Source organism: Alligator mississippiensis, chromosome 6 (assembly GCF_030867095.1).
Source record: "Alligator mississippiensis isolate rAllMis1 chromosome 6, rAllMis1, whole genome shotgun sequence".
NCBI lineage: Eukaryota > Metazoa > Chordata > Crocodylia > Alligatoridae > Alligator > Alligator mississippiensis.
In genome coordinates this window covers 9,977,395-9,994,500 of record NC_081829.1, presented here as the reverse complement: position 1 = coordinate 9,994,500, position 17,106 = coordinate 9,977,395, and the positions used below count along the sequence as shown (strand labels likewise).

The window sequence follows — 17,106 nt, the reverse complement described above, 5'->3', positions numbered from 1 at the left end:
CTCAGAAGATTATGCAGGGGAGTGTCAGGCCTAGAGAAGCTTTTTGTATTATAACAGCGTCCTGATCCTAAAGAATCTAGAGATTTAAGGCCAGGTCTCAGACTGGGATTGGAGTCAGCTTGACTCAGAATGGGGGAGGGCAGAGTTTTGTTGCAAGTTCTGGCTGCTTTTTCCTACTGGCATCAAGCCAGCGTGGTAAGGTCAGAGCTTTCGATGTCTTGCAGCTGTCAGCACCCTGGCTTCAGTGAGCTCAGCAAGGGAAGAATCTATCTTTAGTGTCTAAATCGCTGTGGCCGGGCTTCTGGCTAAGATGAATTGAGGCTTTCCAATGAACTGTGAGGGAAGAAGGAATTCCTCACTGTGTCCTTCAGAACTCAGGGTGGACATACCCAGAGAGCAGCAGGTGAAAGGGAAAATTCATTGTCACATTAAATGCAGAAGTTCAAAAGTACATGCACAGGACTCCCCATGCTCTGGCCACCACTTTTTTTTCTGTGACAATAGCACACTCATGCCCATAAGCACACATGGTTTCCCTGACCCTGCATCTCTGTGGAGTCGAGATAGTGAACAGCATATTGCATGTGCTTTCAAAGTTCTTGGAGTGGCTCGCATAGCTACACAAATGTTGACCAGGAGAAATGCTAACTCTTTCCCTTCCAACCAGAGATTCATTTAGGCTGTTTCTCTTATCCCCTCAACACAGATCAGATAGATGAGAATTTGAAGTTGGCCTTACAGAAAGATCTCAATGTCATGGCACCAGGTCTCACCATCCAGGTAGGAAGATTCTGCATTTTATCCATGTAAACTTTAATTGGTGAGGCAGGATGGGAATGATTTTTCACCTGCGTGTTCTGTGGAGCTCTCAAGTTGCTGAGCATTGGGCATATGCATGGTTCGTCTGCACTCCATTTAGGTTTCAGAACTTGTTTCCTGTGGGGCCTGTCACCGCTTCTGAACTACGTGTTTTCCATACAGAATCCAAAGTGTTGTAATGGTCAGAAAAGAAATGTGCAGAAGAGATGGACAGCAGTGGTCTCTTTCTAATGCACAGATCTGCATGCATTAGGATTTAACCTGCAAACATTGGTGACAAAAAAAAAGTTTTTTCCACTTCTGCTCTTGTTGCAGAGCCAACCTTCTCCCAATAGCCTGGACATAAGACATATTTACACTGATGTAATTTTCAGTTTTGGAATTAACAGCAACCAGCTTTTCTGGAGTAGTTTCATGCCTTGCCACTGGATGTAGGGAAACAGACGATGGTTTGCCTTGAGCACACGGCTACATCAGTATGAACTGGACAGAAGACTTGTCTGATGGTGTAGCCATGCCTCAATTTTTTTTATGGCAGTAATTCTACCCTGGATTGGTTCAAGTAAATAACTCAGGGGCATAGGGGCTTTAAATTTTGCTTCTGATCCTTTTTTATGCTGGTGTTGAGACCATTTACATTGGTAGGACTGGCTTGTGTGACTTGGGCCTGTCAGTATGAAAGGGGGAAAAAGCTGTTCCTGGTTGTCATTGCATCTGTTAAAGGTAACTGAAATAAAAAGGGGGTTGGTTTGCACTTTTGTGTCTCTTTGGCAAGTGCAGACAAGGGTGTTCATTTTCAGAAGAATTTCTGTTTGCATTTTACATTAGAAAATGGGTTTTCTCTTGGGGCTTAAATGGAAAAGAGTCAGTTAGGAGAACCCATTCTGAGGTCCAGGGAACTGAAGTGAAAGTAGAATTGGTGAGAGGAGGTCAGGCTAGCTTTGCCTGCTCTTGCCACCACATTTAACTTTGCCTGGTTATCGTTTTGAATGGAAGCATTTGTTAAAAACCAACATCCTCACCCTTAAGTTTGAGTTCCCTAAATCTTAAGTGTCTTCACAACTGTGAAGTCTGCCTGGATAAGGATAGCTGAGTCAACATGCTGTCCCAGTTCACTTTGGAAGAGTCCTGGTGTTCCCGTAAAACACGCTGAACTATCCAGTCTGTATATTCCTGACATTCTTAGGTAAAAATCAAGAAGGAAATTCCCTTTTTAAATTTAAAAAAACCCAAAAAACACTTTTCGGGCCCTGTGGGTGCATTTACATGTGTGTTTTACTGCAGAGTTGACGAGCTGGCTCTGCAGTAAAGCGTCACTGTCTACATGTGCACTAGCATTAAAGCACAGTGAATTAATTAACTCCACCATAAGATAGTACTATCACGGACAGTACTATGTTAAGGCTGAGTCATTTACTGCACAGAAAGGACATGTGGACAGTGACCGGGACCGCGGCAGCTTGAGCCAGGACAGAGCAGCCCCAGGCTGGCAGCAGGCTTGGAGGGTCAGCCAAACAGCTCCGCACCTTGGGCACTCTCATGCCCCCGACGGCCCCTCTGCTGCCTGATGCCGTCACCTGGAACCCGGGGCTGATCCCCCAAGCCTGCTTCCAGCCCAGGGCTGCTCCACCCCAACTCAAACTGCTGCAGTCCCAGGCACACATGAAGACGCTGTGGCCAGGAGCAGCTGACTTTGGCGTGAGCTGCACTGGAGTTTGTTGAGGCACATCAATTGCAAATGTAGATGCACCCTCTATTTACCAAGAAGGCACAAGCAAAACTGAAAAGTGCTTTGCCGGTCACTCTTGCTGAACTGGAACTGCAAAGCCAAATTCAATCCTTGGACCTCTGTTGTCCCATTGTAAACAACATATGGAAGAATTTGGTTGTTGGAAGGAGTCAGGAGTTGGAAGTCAGCCATCCTGACTCTGAGCCCAACCTTGTGAACATGTGACTTCCAACTCTTATGCTGAAAACATTCCGTAGAGAGAGTTACTTTGGGGCTCTGCCATCGCATTTTGGATCCCTTTTCAAGACACCAGAGACTCTCTTTGCCTGATGAAGGGTGACTGTGCCCAAAAGCTTGCTAAAAACTTTTTTTTCCAACTACTCGGTTAGTTTAATAAGAGCTATCACATCTACCCAAAGAACGTTGCCTGCCTACATCCTTAGGCCAACATGACTACAACCAAAAACCCAGTTTTCAAGACAACCGCATTTTATAGCCTGTGATAAGTGTGCCTTACTGTGCAGCTTGCCCAGCACTCTGTATCCTAAGTCAGCACCCTCATTTAATGTCTTTGGACATGTCTGCACTTTCTTTCAAAGTCCCTACGTACAATTGCTGGGATTTTTTTTGGTTTACGTTTCTCTGTGTCCCAAGATGAAATTATTTTGGAAGCTTTGAATAAAAGTAATTTTAATTTAGGTTTGAAACGTTATGAGTTGAGACTAAAACAATAGTTACTTAGTGTAAGCAGTATGCATGCACACAACTTTATAGTTGCTTAAGTGGGTACCTGGGAAAACCAGTGATGTACACATACTACCTAGTTCTCGGTGTCTACAGCAGAGTATCTGCTCCTTTCCACAATTATGATGCAACCCATCACAGCTAACAGTTGCATAGGGACTATTTAATACAGATTTGAAGCTTGGTTGCACCACCTTTGTGCTGTGCCTAGGAGGATTTGCGAAAAGGATACCTTGCCCACTTCATGTTGCATGCTCCAAATGTCAGAAATGAGATAGTCTAGCTGCCTTGGTGCAGTGTGAGCACATGGCAAGAAGCAAGCATAAGACAGAAGGCCTGAAAGTAGTACTGGGATAGATGCTCAGAGCTTGTCTCAGCTGGCTGTGCTGCCTCATGCTTGCATACTAGGCACGAGCTAGTGAGCAGGACATGGTTCCTGAGCATAGCTTGGGCTCTGCACTTTCAGACTTCCCTGCTGTTTGGCTGAAGATAGCAGTTCTCAGTGTAGAATAGGGAATCTGAATGGAAGTATCAATAGTAGGGCGTGTTTCAACTTAAAGGTCTTGGTGCTGGTAGCTTGAGTTTTGGAGCTAAGACATTGCCCAATCCAATTACTTAGCATAACACACTGCCTTTCTTGCAGCAGTTTCCCAGCTATGTGGTCCTCATTGTGCAGAACTTATTTTTAAACACACTCTGTTTTCTTTTTCTAGGCTGTGCGTGTTACAAAGCCCAAAATCCCTGAGGCCATCCGAAGAAATTTTGAGCTAATGTGAGTAGCTGCACAACAGATCTCCCATTGTTCAGCAGGTTCAGGCTGCCAACATAAACAGGTTGGTGTGCCATCATTGTAGGTGAATCGTGGTCCCCCTTTTACATACCTCCTGTAACAGCCACACTGGGGTATGTTATAGAGGCCCAGCCATTTGATGTAACTCCTTATTCCTCTTTGTGTTTAGAGAGATGATATGGCTTTTGCTGTCTGTCTGTGCATTTCCCTAGCTCTTACCACTGTAGCGGTATCTGAACCCCTTGCAATCATTAATTAATTCAACTACCCAACCCCCCTGCAATGTAGGGTAGTGCTATCATCCTCCTTGTACAGATGGGGATCCCAGGGCACGGAGACTAAACTGTGCCCTAGATTCCATAAGACCTAAATCTTCCTCCCGTGTCCTGATCACATGTCTTAACTACAAGATATAGTGGCCTGTCCTGCAGTATTTTAATATCACTTAACATCTAAAACTGGACATTCTTAGGACACTTTACCCAGGAAGGGAAATGTCACCATCAGCATTTTACAGCTGACATCTTGGAGCTTGCATCTGCAAAGCTAGTTGAGGGTGAGAGCATGAGAGTGCTAAGAATCCATTTTGTAAGCCTGCACACATGGTTGCTCTTTTGTTTGGAGTGGATTATAAAGTTTAAATAGCTTGGTTCTAGAAGATGTTCCTCACCATAAGAGCTTGACCTCTCTGTGATGGGTCACATTTAGTACTTAAACTCATTGAATCTCCCTGAAAACTGTTTCCCTTGTTCCTTATCTGCTTGTTTTTGTAACTTGGCCTGTGTATTAGGCACTAAGGGTAAGATTCTGTCTCCATTTCTTTGAGACTCAGCCCCCACTTACTTGATATGTGTTCTTTGGTATCCCAGTATTTCAGATGGTATCTTGGGAAAGGGACTAAGTGACCAGCTTAAACACCACCCAGCCATATGGCAGGTATAGTGATCTGGCCAGGGTCTCTTGTGGAAGGCTGAAGTTTGCTTCTCTGTTGTGTGGGTGCTGTGTCTCTGTCAGGTTTGTCTTTATGTCATTTTGGAGCCATTGCATGTTTGGGCTTCCCAGGTGACAGCAGCAGGATGCACTTGCTCTGGCACAGCCGCAAGCATTATCTCTTTAATGTGCACCTCACCAGAGGCTCTGTACTACAAAGGGTTCTACTGAGTGGCTGCCTCTGAAAAGCAGTAGGCTGCTCCAGCTTATGCAGTCGCTCCTCTTTGAAAAGACTGTCTGCTCTGCACTGTGTCTCAGAGACAGACTGCCTGTTTATTTTCGGGCATGGGTACCAGTCTTGATGATCTGTAAAACCTTCAGTGGTCTGTTTGATGAATTTAAGACTCAAATGTGCAAAAAGCACTTGCATATAGAGCCATCTTTAATATAGTAACACCTTCCCTTGCTAAGCTTATACTGGACATAGCTTTTCACTGCCCCTGTGAACCAGCAGCTGGCTGGCTCCCAGTCAGGTGTCTCCCATGGAATAAATGCCTCTGCACTAGGGTGGTATGGTTGCTAACAAGTGTCACTCCATTTATTACTAAGTGGGTTCTAACTGGCTAATGGCTATTAAATGATTAACGTAATGCTGATTAGCTTAAGCTGGATTTTTTCTTCTTTGGAGGCATCTAACACATTTTCAGATTGTGTGGTTGCCCCACCCTGAGACTCACTAGGGTGTCTGACTGTATTCAGGAACTACTGCTCTCTGGTTATTCTGTAGCAGATGCTCTGTCTGTCTCCCTAGTAGTGACCCATGCTCCTGGGACACTGACATTGTTAGCCAGGCTTTTGTCCTAAATCCACACTAAGGAGCTAGAGAATTATCCCTGTTGTAAATTCTTTTGCTGTACAGGGAAGCTGAGAAGACCAAACTGCTCATAGCAGTCCAGAAGCAAAAAGTTGTGGAGAAGGAGGCAGAGACGGAGAGGAAAAAGGCTCTCATAGGTATATTGAAGAAGCAATGCTTGCATCTATCAGTTTTTTTCCCTGTGCTGATTCTCCCAAGCGGATAGGGAGGGGCTGACTTACTAGGTGGGCAGAAAACAGACATGGGCATGGTTCTCACCATTTGATGGAGTGGGGTCCAACTTGGCCAAGCAATGCAATTGGAAACACAGGCACTGTGAAGTCCTGTATGAACAAGGCGGTTTTCCTGTCCCTTATCACACGTGTGTGTTGCATTGAATCCAGTCCCTGCATGCAGAACAGGGGCACCTCAGCTGCTGGAAGGTCATCCCCTGTGTCCTTGTCCAACTTCAGTCTAGGAACCACATCACTGCCCTTAGGAATTATTCCCCCTTCTCCAGCACTGCAGAATAGTGCAGGGAAGTGGGGATTGGACAAGGTGTAGGTAGCATCTGCTGGAGTGGCACTGGGGTGTAGTGTACATCCCAAACCCTCTGTTTGCTGTGGTTTTTCACTTAAGAAATTCTTGGCCTGATTCAGGACTCCCTCCTGCACTGGGGAGGCTTGTTAGCTTGGTAAATCTTGGCAATCCAAGCTGCCCTGACAAAACCGGTCAGGCTCTGTCACCTGAATGTCCATGCATCCGGGAATTCACAGAAATGAACAGCAGCACTGTGCTTGTGACAGCTTCACAACCATTATGGCTATCTTTTCTGATGCTACCTGGGTCACCTGAAATGCAAACAGCCAGTACCATGACATTGTATTGAATAGCAGCTTGGGATCTGGGGAGGATGTTCATGCAGAGAAGTGAGATACAGAGATGGCTTTGTAGCAAGTCTAGCTGGCCACTACATACTGTGCAGTCTACTCCAAACTGTTGCCCAGGTGTATGGATTGGGCTGGCGCAGGAGCAGGAATTTTCTGAGCTACTGTCTAATTACAGAGGCAGAGAAGGCTGCTCAGGTGTCCAAGATTCATTATCAGCAGAAAATCATGGAAAAAGAGACGGAGAAGCGTATTTCTGAGATTGAAGGTAATGATGGAACATAATAGAACCTCCCAATGCAAAGAACTGTTATGCAGGTTAACCCAGGAAAGACCCCCCTCCTTCCAGCAACCACAGGTACTATGTACTACCTGCCATAGTACAAAGGATAATAAACTTTGCACAGCTGCAGCTTTTGCCTGCTGGGTGAATTCTCCTTCCCTCTCCCAGGTTCCTGTGCAGGAAGGCAGCAGTGCATGCAGGTGAAAGGTTGTTCAGCGAAGCTGTGGTGTAGACACAGGCAGGCTGGCTAGAACATGATCTTTTGGGGGTTTCAGGCCTCAGTGTCCATGGTGGCCTAGCCATTGCACTGCTAACTGTTGCTCCTTTGACTTGATTTCCTGCTGCTGTACTAGATGCTGCTTTCCTAGCAAGAGAGAAGGCGAAGGCTGATGCAGATTATTACACTGCTCAGAAAGTGGCAGACTCCAACAAGGTGAGGGTGTGTCTGAAAGCAAACAAGACAAAAAGGGCTTGCTTAGTCTTCTAGCTGCCCCCAGGACTGGGAGGGGGCTTGGAGCAGGGATGATGTGAGAATGTTTGCTTTAGCTAACTTAAGGGGGGGAGCACGGATTTAAATCCTGAACACAACATCCAGCCTGGTGGGTGGGGCAGGGAGACACTTATGATACTTGCCAGGGAACATTGCCCCTTACAGGATGTGGTGTCTCACTTTGTAGCTGAAACTCACGCCGGCATATCTGGAGCTAGTGAAATATCAAGCCATTGCTGCAAACAGTAAGCTGTATTTTGGTGACAGCATCCCCAGCATGTTTCTGGATTCCTGTACTTTCAAACATGTGTGGCAGAGGACTGCACAAGACCCCAGCCTGCCCTTGAAAGAGGCCGCAGAACCCTGTGGGGAAAGCTGCCTCGAAAATGAAGAGAATGCAGGCTGATGGAAGAAGGGGAGAGACTTCAGCTGAACAAGAGCTGGAAGAAGAGGATGCCTGGTCTACACAGATGTCCTACCCAGCTGTGCTACAGGGACAGTGCCTGCCATTCTGCTCTGTGCCAATGGGAGAGACGCAGTGTGTGCACAGGCATCCTGAACGTACCCAGCAATTGGGTTGATTTTGTTTTAGCAGCAAATGTTTCAAGCTCTCTGCCTTTCCCTCTTCTCTCTTCCTATTTTAAGCTGGTGCTTCCAAATGAGGGATGATCCTGTACTAAACGTACCTATACTGGAATATTAAAGGATAGGAGCCAGGAAAGCCTACCCTGCAGGAGGTGGTTTGTTAGAAAGCATGCGTCCTCATTCCTCTAGGGGCAGGAGGTTTGGCCTTCTGGAGCCCTGTTTGAGTGCAGGGGTCATTCTGCTGCTTATTTTTGAGGCTGGACTGACACAATGCTGCCTCTGGCTGGTCACTGACAGGAGAACCAGTTGCTGAGGCTTCAGGTTGGGAAATGTGACTGAAGGGGGTGGGGGTCCCGACTGTCTCTGCACATCTGTCTCACCTCTGGTGCTGTGCTCCAGCTGGATGTTTCATTGCTGCCTGTAAAATGTTGATCTCTATCCAGCCAAGCCATGCTTTGCTGTGTGCTCCTGTTTGACTCTTCAGAAGCCACCTGCTGGAGTCCTAGCTGGGACAGCTTTGGTTTGAGGTAGACTTTTTAATACAGCATATGTAATAGATCCTCGGATAGGTTTAATCTTTTCCTCTAGGTGTGTAGTGAAATGCTAATTCATTTGAACTTGACACTAGTTTGTCACTAATGGGCTTCCATTACTCTCCCCTGTTGAGAGTAAGAACCCCTGCTGGCTTTACTGAGGCTTTTTGCCCTTGGAAACTTTCTCCCTAGCTATCCTATTTGCTGTGGGGAGAGCACATTGCCCTTTGGGGCTCTACAGATTGCTTTTCTCCCCATGCTCTGATGGGTTGAAGGGTGCCGAGTAGATGGCATTAACTGCTGGAAGCTGGAGGACAGAGCTTTGAAATCTGTTTCTGATCACATGTGCCTCTGCTGGTCCTCCCACCTCTGGAGGACTGCCATCTCTCCACTCAGATGCAGAGAAGGAGAGGGAGGGCAAATGCAGAAAGCCTGGAGCAGCACTTGGAGCATGCAGAGGGATTCAGCTGGCTATCCTGATGCCCACTTCTCAAAGGGATGCCGGAATAGTTTAGTCTTTGTTCTGCTTCTCAGGCAAGAACAAGCACTCCTGGCCTTTGCCTGTTCTCTGGCCAATGCCAGAGCCTGACCTCAGCTGTTCCACCCAGCTGACCCCATTCTGCAGCAGAGTGGGAGAATTGGGCATCTGAGCCATAGTGCCCCGAGGCACCACAGCCTCCCTTCAGAACTGGAATATTTCTGTTTCCAGACAGCCAGGGGGGATGGTGGAATTAAGAGATTTGTGTGTCATTCAAAACACGTTTTCCCACCGATGAACTGTTTGGCCAGAGAATCTTTTAACTTGCTCCGGTTGTAGGCAGAGCCACACCACACCTCTGGGTGCTGATGTTTGCAGAACAGTAAGGGAGGCTGCTCGCTACACCTGCTCTCTGCCTTCTATGCACCATCAGAGGCTGGGAGAAGACAGGCGTGTAGCAAAGGGAGTTTGTTTCTAGGTATGGTGTCTGGCAGGGTCTCCTCTCCTTGCCCTCTGCCTTGGTTTTTTTTGGTATTTATCTTGCTGTCTTGCCTGCAGTTGCTTTCTTGGTGATTCTTATAATCTCTAGCTGGCAGGAGGAGACGAGTGTGAGGTGAATACCATGGAAGCATAAGGGCACTAGCACTCTTTGCCTCCAAACCAACTGTGACAGGATGGGAGAAAAGCAGCCCAGAGCCTATACATTGATCCCCACCTATTGCCTCTGTGTGGAGCCCTCTTCCAGCTGGCTGTAGCTGTCTGCCTTGTAGCACTGCTCCCTATCAAGGTTACCTGTAGAGCTTCCTAGGGTAGGTGTTGATCTACTTCTTAAACTCAAGTCCTGTCTTCCCTTCTACCCTGGCAGTTTGGGGAGCAGACATCCCCAGGGGGGAAGTGCTTGGTCATCTTTCTTTCTTGTAGATCCCAAGTAATAAAATCTTGCTTTGTTCTCTGCCATATTCAGTCCAAAGGTCAAATCCAAAAATCTCTCCAGCATGCTGTCTTGAAAGAGACCTGTCCTCATTCTCTTGACTAGTTAGAAGGAGGATGGGTGACAGGATTAGCGCAGTCCCTGCTGCAGACTTTGATTAAAGGTGCCTTATCATGTGTAACAGTTCCTCTTTTCCTGCGGCAATGCCATCCACGCATGGGGAGTGGAGATTGGGCTGCTCAGTTTTAACTGTACTCCTATTAGAGCAGCTTGCCTGCAATTAGGCCTGCGGCTTAGAGCTCTTGTAGGCTCCTTGCTCCTGGCCTTTGAATTTCATGCAACAAAATGCTTGCTCTGTCCTAGCACTGCTTCCATGCATCTTCCCAGGGTCACTGCTGCTTTCTTCCCTCAGGCACAGAGAACCCCTCCTGCAGCTTTCTTCAGGCTCTACTCTGCAGCTGAGTGTTGATCTCCATCTGCTGCCCACTACCCCACAGCTGCTTTGCTTTTGCTTTCAAGTTTCAGCCAAAGTTGTCTCCTGCAGCTCATTCTTCCTGGGGCAGGCATTCTCATAGGAATGCATAGACTATTTCAAAGGCCTGATGCTGTTGCTTTGTCCTCTCCCAGGCCTCTCATGTTCTTTCTCTGAACTGTGCTGTCAGGATTACTATATGCCATTCTTGGGTTTTTTGGGTTGGGTTGGTTTTTTGGGGTTTTGTGTTCGTTTTGGTTTTTTTTGGGGGGGGGGGGTTGTTTGTTTGTTTTCTGTAGCCAGAGAATTGTGTCTCCGAGATACTGTCATTCGAGTAGCCTGGATGCAGAATGGCTTGTGATCTTGTTCATGTTCGGTTTGTAGAGCTCCTTGAGCCCAGCCAAACTGGGAGCCCAGGAGCATCTAGCTGTGCAAGTGCAGAACCACCATCCAGTTTCCTGGGGCCAAGCAGCAGCAGAAATTGCATCTTTTCACCTGATTGGGAGTTTGCAGTCAGTGGAGAATACACCATATTTTGGGAGGTCCTTAGAGAGCAGCTCTAGGACTTGGGGGAGAATTCCCTTCAGAATGTATTACGATGTAGGAGAGATCCTGTCCAGGGGCGATGCATAGGGGGTGCATGTGGGTGCACGTGCACCCCCTGCATGTGGCGGTGCATCCCCTGCAAAAAAACGCCACTGACACTGTCACCGGCACCTGCAGACAGACGCCGCTCACCACCCTGTGATCCAGGCAGTCCGTGATCACCCCTGGCCACCGCCACTGCTGGCAGTGCCTGCAGGTAGTTGTCGACAGTGCTGGCGATGTCTGCAGGAGCTCCCCGGGGGCACGTGCCATTCATGATCCTGTCCCAGGCCCTATTGTTGTCTCAACCTTTATATTCCTCTTGGCTTGTGCCCTCTTTTTGTCTGTGAGTTTGCGCATCTACATCCTGGCTACCAAAAGCTCACTTATTCTGCTGCCAAAGGTCTACTGGCATGTAAAATGTCATGGTGTCTGTAGGTAGCTGTAGGATCTCCTCCCAGTATACACAGTGGGAGGAAGAATGAAGGGATGGGAGGAAAGCATGGACTAGCCAGCAGTCAATGGAAGTGGTGTTGGCAGAGCCAAGGTGGAGCGTTGGATTCAACATGTGTAAGATAATGGGTCAGAGAGGGAAAGCCCTAAAATGGCCTGAACAACTGCCTTTGTTAGATAGGGCAGAGAGAGACATGGGGGTGAGATGGAGGTAAATGGAAGAGCTGGGAGGTGCAATTTACAGCCATTTCCTGCTAAGTATAAACAGGAATGCTAGAAAAGGGCAAGTCCTACTGCTTGGAGGTGAGATACCAGCCATAAAGATAGTGGTTCAGCAAAGTTTCCCTCCCCCCACTGGAAACCTGATTTTGATTTGAGAGCTTACCTGGGCTTAAATGGGAATGACTGAGCAAAAACAGAGCTGTGTCCTGTTTCCAGGTGGATCATATAGCACTCCTTGGAGATGACTTGGAGGAACTGGCCAATTCCAACTCCTCATAAAAATCCAAATCCCTGCTAGTACTGAACAAAGGGCAGCCACTTCCCTGTGGAGTCATGGCCTTTTCTAATTGGCCAGTATCAACTGAAATGGTTATGTCATGGGATAGTTCCCAGGTTGGGAGGAGGCTGCTGGGAATAGAAGGTGTATTAGGAACAGGCCTACCTCCACCAGTCCCTACCCCATGGCACAAGCCAGTAGATCAGGGGTGGCAACCTACGGCTGCAGAGCCACATGCGGCTCTTCAGAAGTTAATATGCATCTCCTTGAGTCGTTGCACAAACCCACAGTGACTAGCTTCCAGAGCCGTTGCATCACATTGTGCAAAGATTCAAGGAGGTGCATATTAACTTCTGAAGAGCCACATGTGGATCTGGAGCTGCAGGATGGCCACCCCTGCAGTAGATGGTGAAGTCAGTTGACATGACCTAACCTTGGACAAGGTGACCCCAGCAGGGGCTGTAGGGCTGGCTCCATACCCTGCCAGCGGGGGCTCTGAGTTTTTTATGCCTGTCACAAGGAATTAGAATGTCTGTACAAGTCTTCTCCCTCACCTCCACTTCTCATGGGCTGCTGAATGCCCACCAAGTAACAGCTTTGAGTCAGTACAGACAGTACTGCCATGTAGAAGCTGCTTAGGCTTTGTCTACATGGCAGTGGTGGCAGGTCCTGGTAAGGAAGGGGCCAAGCCCCTTCCTGTGCCTGCATGCATGCTCCAAACCTACAAGCTTGCCAGTACGGCTGCTGTGAGCTCACCCTCAGTGGCTGCTCCCAAACATTCCCCAGGCTGAAGACACAAGAGTGCCTGGAGCAGAATCTCTGCTGTATTTCCAGCTTTAGAGCATGCCTGCAGGTGGAGTGTACTTGTGGTGAGCCTCAATGGGACGTACACCCCCTGCAATGTGGATACATCTACTGTAGGTGCTGCATCCTCAGACCCCTTTGTTGCACGAATGGTCCTGCATTCCCAGAGACACAGGAGGGTGTAGATCAGTGGTGCCCACCGTTTTTGCTCTGAGAGCCAATTGACTGGTGCGAAGTGGGTCTGCAAGCCCAATCCAGCATAGCATAGAGCCGGGGCTCAATTGGGCAAATGTTGAATCGGGCTCTGGTCCCACACTCTGTGTGGCGACCATAGCTGTGGCCCCTTGCAGGATCATGCCTGCCACCCCAGCCTCCAAGCCAGGATCAGGCCCTGCCACTTGCCCCCAGCCCCGTGCACTTAGCTTTCAGGGTCTGGTTCTGTTGCCCCAGCCCCCTGTGTGCCTGATGGAGCTCCATCGCTCACCATCCCACCTGTGCATGCAGGTGGGATCCCATATGCAGGGTCATGTCATCTGGCCAGCAGAGCTTGGAAATTTGGTGGTGGAGAAGTGGTAGCAGCAGTTAATTGCCACTGATCCCTCCTGTTCCCTTTAGCCATCTCTGCCAAATTTCTAGACCCCATGGGGAGTCCTGTGGGCTAGATCACATGGTTCTGCAGGCCAGATCTGGTCCATGGGCTGGGAGTTGAGCACTCCTGGCATACTCTGTGTCACAGGGAAACAGGCACAGACACTGGAAGCAATGACAGGACAAGCGAGTGTTGCTAGGCTTGTCTGCATATCTCAGTGCTGCATTGGTTTAAGTGCACCCATACACCAGGGCACTCAGTGAGGGTGCCTGGCAGCTGTAGGAAGATTCCCCATCTCTTCCAATCTCTTGGATCTGCCTGTGTGGAAGCCTGGAACCCATGTGGCAGTAGGTATTCTTGGACCAAGGCTGAGACCATAGCTTGCGTTTCTCTGGGGCAGAGCCTTTTGTCTGTGTACCTGTGGTCACCACCACACTTGGGAAAGGGGAGTAATTCCCTAGCTCGTGGACATGGGTGAAAGTGCAGGAGTGTAGTTTGTTGGGTTTTTTTCCCCGCTTCCTCCCCTGCTTCCCCCCAACTCCAGGCTGGGCTCAGGACAGCGCGCAGGAGAAGGTACTGTACTCGGTAGGAATAAAGGAAGTACCACTTCCTCCACAGTCAAGAAAGACTTGCCTGGGTGCTAATGGCCCTCCCCAGGTCCTTCACCATGGGGCTTCTGCTTCACTGGAGCCAGTTTGTTCAGTGCTGCATTGAATTCTGCATTGCCCAAGCAGACTGGACGGGCACAAATGCAAGAGAGATTTCCTGCCTCCCACAGCCTTACAGCTGGGCACAAACAGCTGAGTGCAAAAAAAGTGTTTAGCAGGGAGCCTTCCTGGAGATTTTTCTCCTTCAGAGCTCCCCTCCCCACCCCCTCCAGCCACTTTTTCATCTAGGGCTTCCAATATCTTCTCTCAAGCCTGGGAGTTGCATGTTATATACCCTCATCTCACTCTATTTTTGTACATCTCTCTTTGAGGAGTCTCCTGATGACATCTGATCAGCACTTTGATGTTGAACTTTCTGGGTTTGTTTTTTTTTTACCATTTGCAGGTCCACCTTCTGATCATTTCTGCCTGTTCTAACCTGCTGGTTTTCCAGCTGCAGCATGTAGAAATGGAGATGGGAACTCCTGCCTTGTCTCTGGGCAAAGGGCACTTTGCATCCAAGAGTGTGAACTCTCCCAGAGCTTGTGAGGGGGGCGGGGAGGCAAGAATTGCTTGCTTGCAATCTCAGAATGTGGATGCCCTTCAAAATCTGGTTTTAAACAATGCTCTTGCCACAGGCTTTTGGGATCTGCCTGGGGAGGGCATCTCTCCTGGTCACTGGAGAGGGTTCTGTGGAATTTTACCTTTGGAAACGTGTTTGTGTTCAAATGTATATGCACAATGTTGAATTTTTGGATAAAACAAGAATAAAATTATTTTGTTAGCATTTAGCAGGTGGCTGCAGTTCTGCGGCAAGCAGCAGTCTCCCAGCCCTTTGAATCCTTGCTTCCTAACCAGCATCACTCCGGATAAGATGTTCTCCAGCAGAAAGCTCCTGTTGATGTTGCAGTCAGCCTGCTACCCCTCTCAGATGCATGGGAAGACCCTGATCAGCATGAGAGCAGGTGCAATAAATAATTCAACTTCTCACCCTTTTTAAGATGCGCCTTACGTGGTGGAAAGACCTGCAGAGGCTCCAGCACCATGCTCTTTGACTAAGCTGGAGCCTGCCTACAGCCCTTGCTCTCCCCTCACACAATGGTAAGTAAGGGCCTTCATGGTCACTTGGTTCTTAAGCCAGGAAAAGACATTGCCCAAAGTCCTCCCAGGTTAATAATGAAGACCCTACCTACGCTGCGGACTGAGTGGTGGAGGCAGGGATTCATTCATGAGCCTGGGGTTTCTCCAGGCCTTCCATGCAAATTGCCAGTCCTCTCTCACAGGCTTTCTCCAGACCAGGACCCTGCTGTGGGACTGCACCCCCACACCACAGCTGCTGCGAGGCTCTGTGTACCCTTATGTATACAGAGCAAGAGACCAAGTCTCATCCCAGCTGCTCTTTCACTATGGAGTAGACACAAGAAACTACAAGTCTCTTCCTGACCCCAGGGCCACGTAGCAGCACAAGATCCACTGTGCTGGGGTCACAGCAGCTCAGAAGCCCGGTGAAGCCTGTTCTCTATCCATGCGTTAAGCAGGCTGGGCCAAGCCCATCCCAGTAACAAGAATGGGACAGGCAGGGCAGCTGGAGCCCTCATGGTGCAGCTGTCTCTGCCACGGGGATGCAGCCAAGATACAGCCCTGCTCCGAGTTCAACATCCCACAGCACAAGGCAATGTAGCTACTGTGGAAATGATCCTCTTGCTGTCTTGTGTTGCTGGAGCAGAGGCTTTCCTGAAGAGAAGGAAGAGGGCTGCCCCCCGCTTTGTGATGAATACCCTCTGGTGGTAACCCTCAGCCCTTGAGCTCAGGCTTGAAGGCAGTGATTCTCAACCATGTTAGTCTCAAGGTGCACCCCTCAGACAATGCCAGCTTAGTTTTCACTTTTTTTTTCCTGCAGAAAAATACTAGAACAATTCTTCTATTGCAGAGAACTCAGAAAGACCGCAGCTGGTCAGAATGGTTTTAAAACTATAGATTCCTATGTGAAATCTGTTCATCTTGTGAATCCTGTTTTGCACACCTTACACCATTAACATTGCATGGCACCCTTGCCAGGATCTCAAAGTGCCCCAGGTGCCATGGCACCCTGGTTGAGAACCACTGCTCTGAGGACAATGGGAACCAGGACCTTCTTTCTGAGAGCTTGTCCTGGGCTCATCCCAGGCAGGGGCAGCTGAGCTGCTGCTGTGAATCCTGCTCAGCGTGAAGCGGATGGTTAGTGCCCTGTGCCTGCCTGTGTTGCTCTCTGACCTCACTCACGGCACAAAGCATATGATGTAGTCTCTAGATGGTAGATTCTGACTTCCTGAAACAGAGCCTGGGCCACTGTGGCAGCCTTTGGCTGCAGGGCCTAGCTTCAAGGCTATTCCTGCTTTAAAGAGCACTCCTTGGCCTGCTCTCTCCATGCTCCCACAACAGCTGATACAGACAGTGGTTTGACGCTCCAAAGGAATGGGTTAATCAAGCTGCTGTTTTTCCTGCTGCCCCGGGATGCAAAATGGGGGACCGCCCAAAGGAATCCCAGGCGAGCCTGCTTGAAACAGGTTCTCTAGCCTGCCCGGTGAATGTCCCTGCTCCTAGGAAGCAGAATTGGGGCCTGGCTTCCCCTCACGACATCCCCAGGGGTCTTGATTGGTCCAGACAGTAGTTTGATGGCACAGTTCCAGAAGCCAGGGGTTTAATATCCCTACCACTCACCACTACCCCTTTCCCTACTTCCAGTTTTAGTTGAGAAAGCCAATGGTGCCTGAAACCCTGATCTTGGATGTGGGTAAGTCAGGGGGAGGAGGGGAGCAATAGGTGTTAACCTTGCAGGTTCTGGAGCTGTGCCAATGTAATGGCTCTGGCAGCTGCTCACCTGATTCCACCCCCAGAGGTGGGTTGTTCACCCTGTGAGGAGCCCCAGGGGCTGTATAGTGGACACCCATGTTCTATAGGGTACGTTCTCTTGTGGTAACTGCATATTCCATACCCTCACTAGCATGCATGTTCAGAGGGTTGGG

The 17,106-nt window shown here is 48.8% G+C and overlaps 1 protein-coding gene across 8 annotated transcripts in view; it reads left to right on the top strand.

Annotated features, from left to right (window-relative positions):
* The window catches only part of ERLIN1 (ER lipid raft associated 1), a 39,131-nt gene extending 24,040 nt beyond the window's left edge, over positions 1-15,091 (top strand). For 6 of the 8 annotated variants that reach the window (XM_059729623.1, XM_059729624.1, XM_059729622.1 and 3 more), the window contains 6 exons: positions 707-780; positions 4,006-4,064; positions 5,932-6,023; positions 6,931-7,020; positions 7,389-7,468; positions 7,713-8,251. In XM_059729623.1, coding sequence (XP_059585606.1) covers positions 707-780; positions 4,006-4,064; positions 5,932-6,023; positions 6,931-7,020; positions 7,389-7,468; positions 7,713-7,931 — 614 coding nt within the window. In that variant the 3' untranslated portion in view covers positions 7,932-8,251. Of the gene's footprint in view, positions 1-706; positions 781-4,005; positions 4,126-5,931; positions 6,024-6,930; positions 7,021-7,388; positions 7,469-7,712; positions 8,252-14,886 lie in introns of those variants that run through there. The other 2 variants (XR_009462949.1, XM_059729625.1) reach the window with 2 other exon arrangements.
* The last annotated feature ends 2,015 nt before the right edge of the window (positions 15,092-17,106 follow it).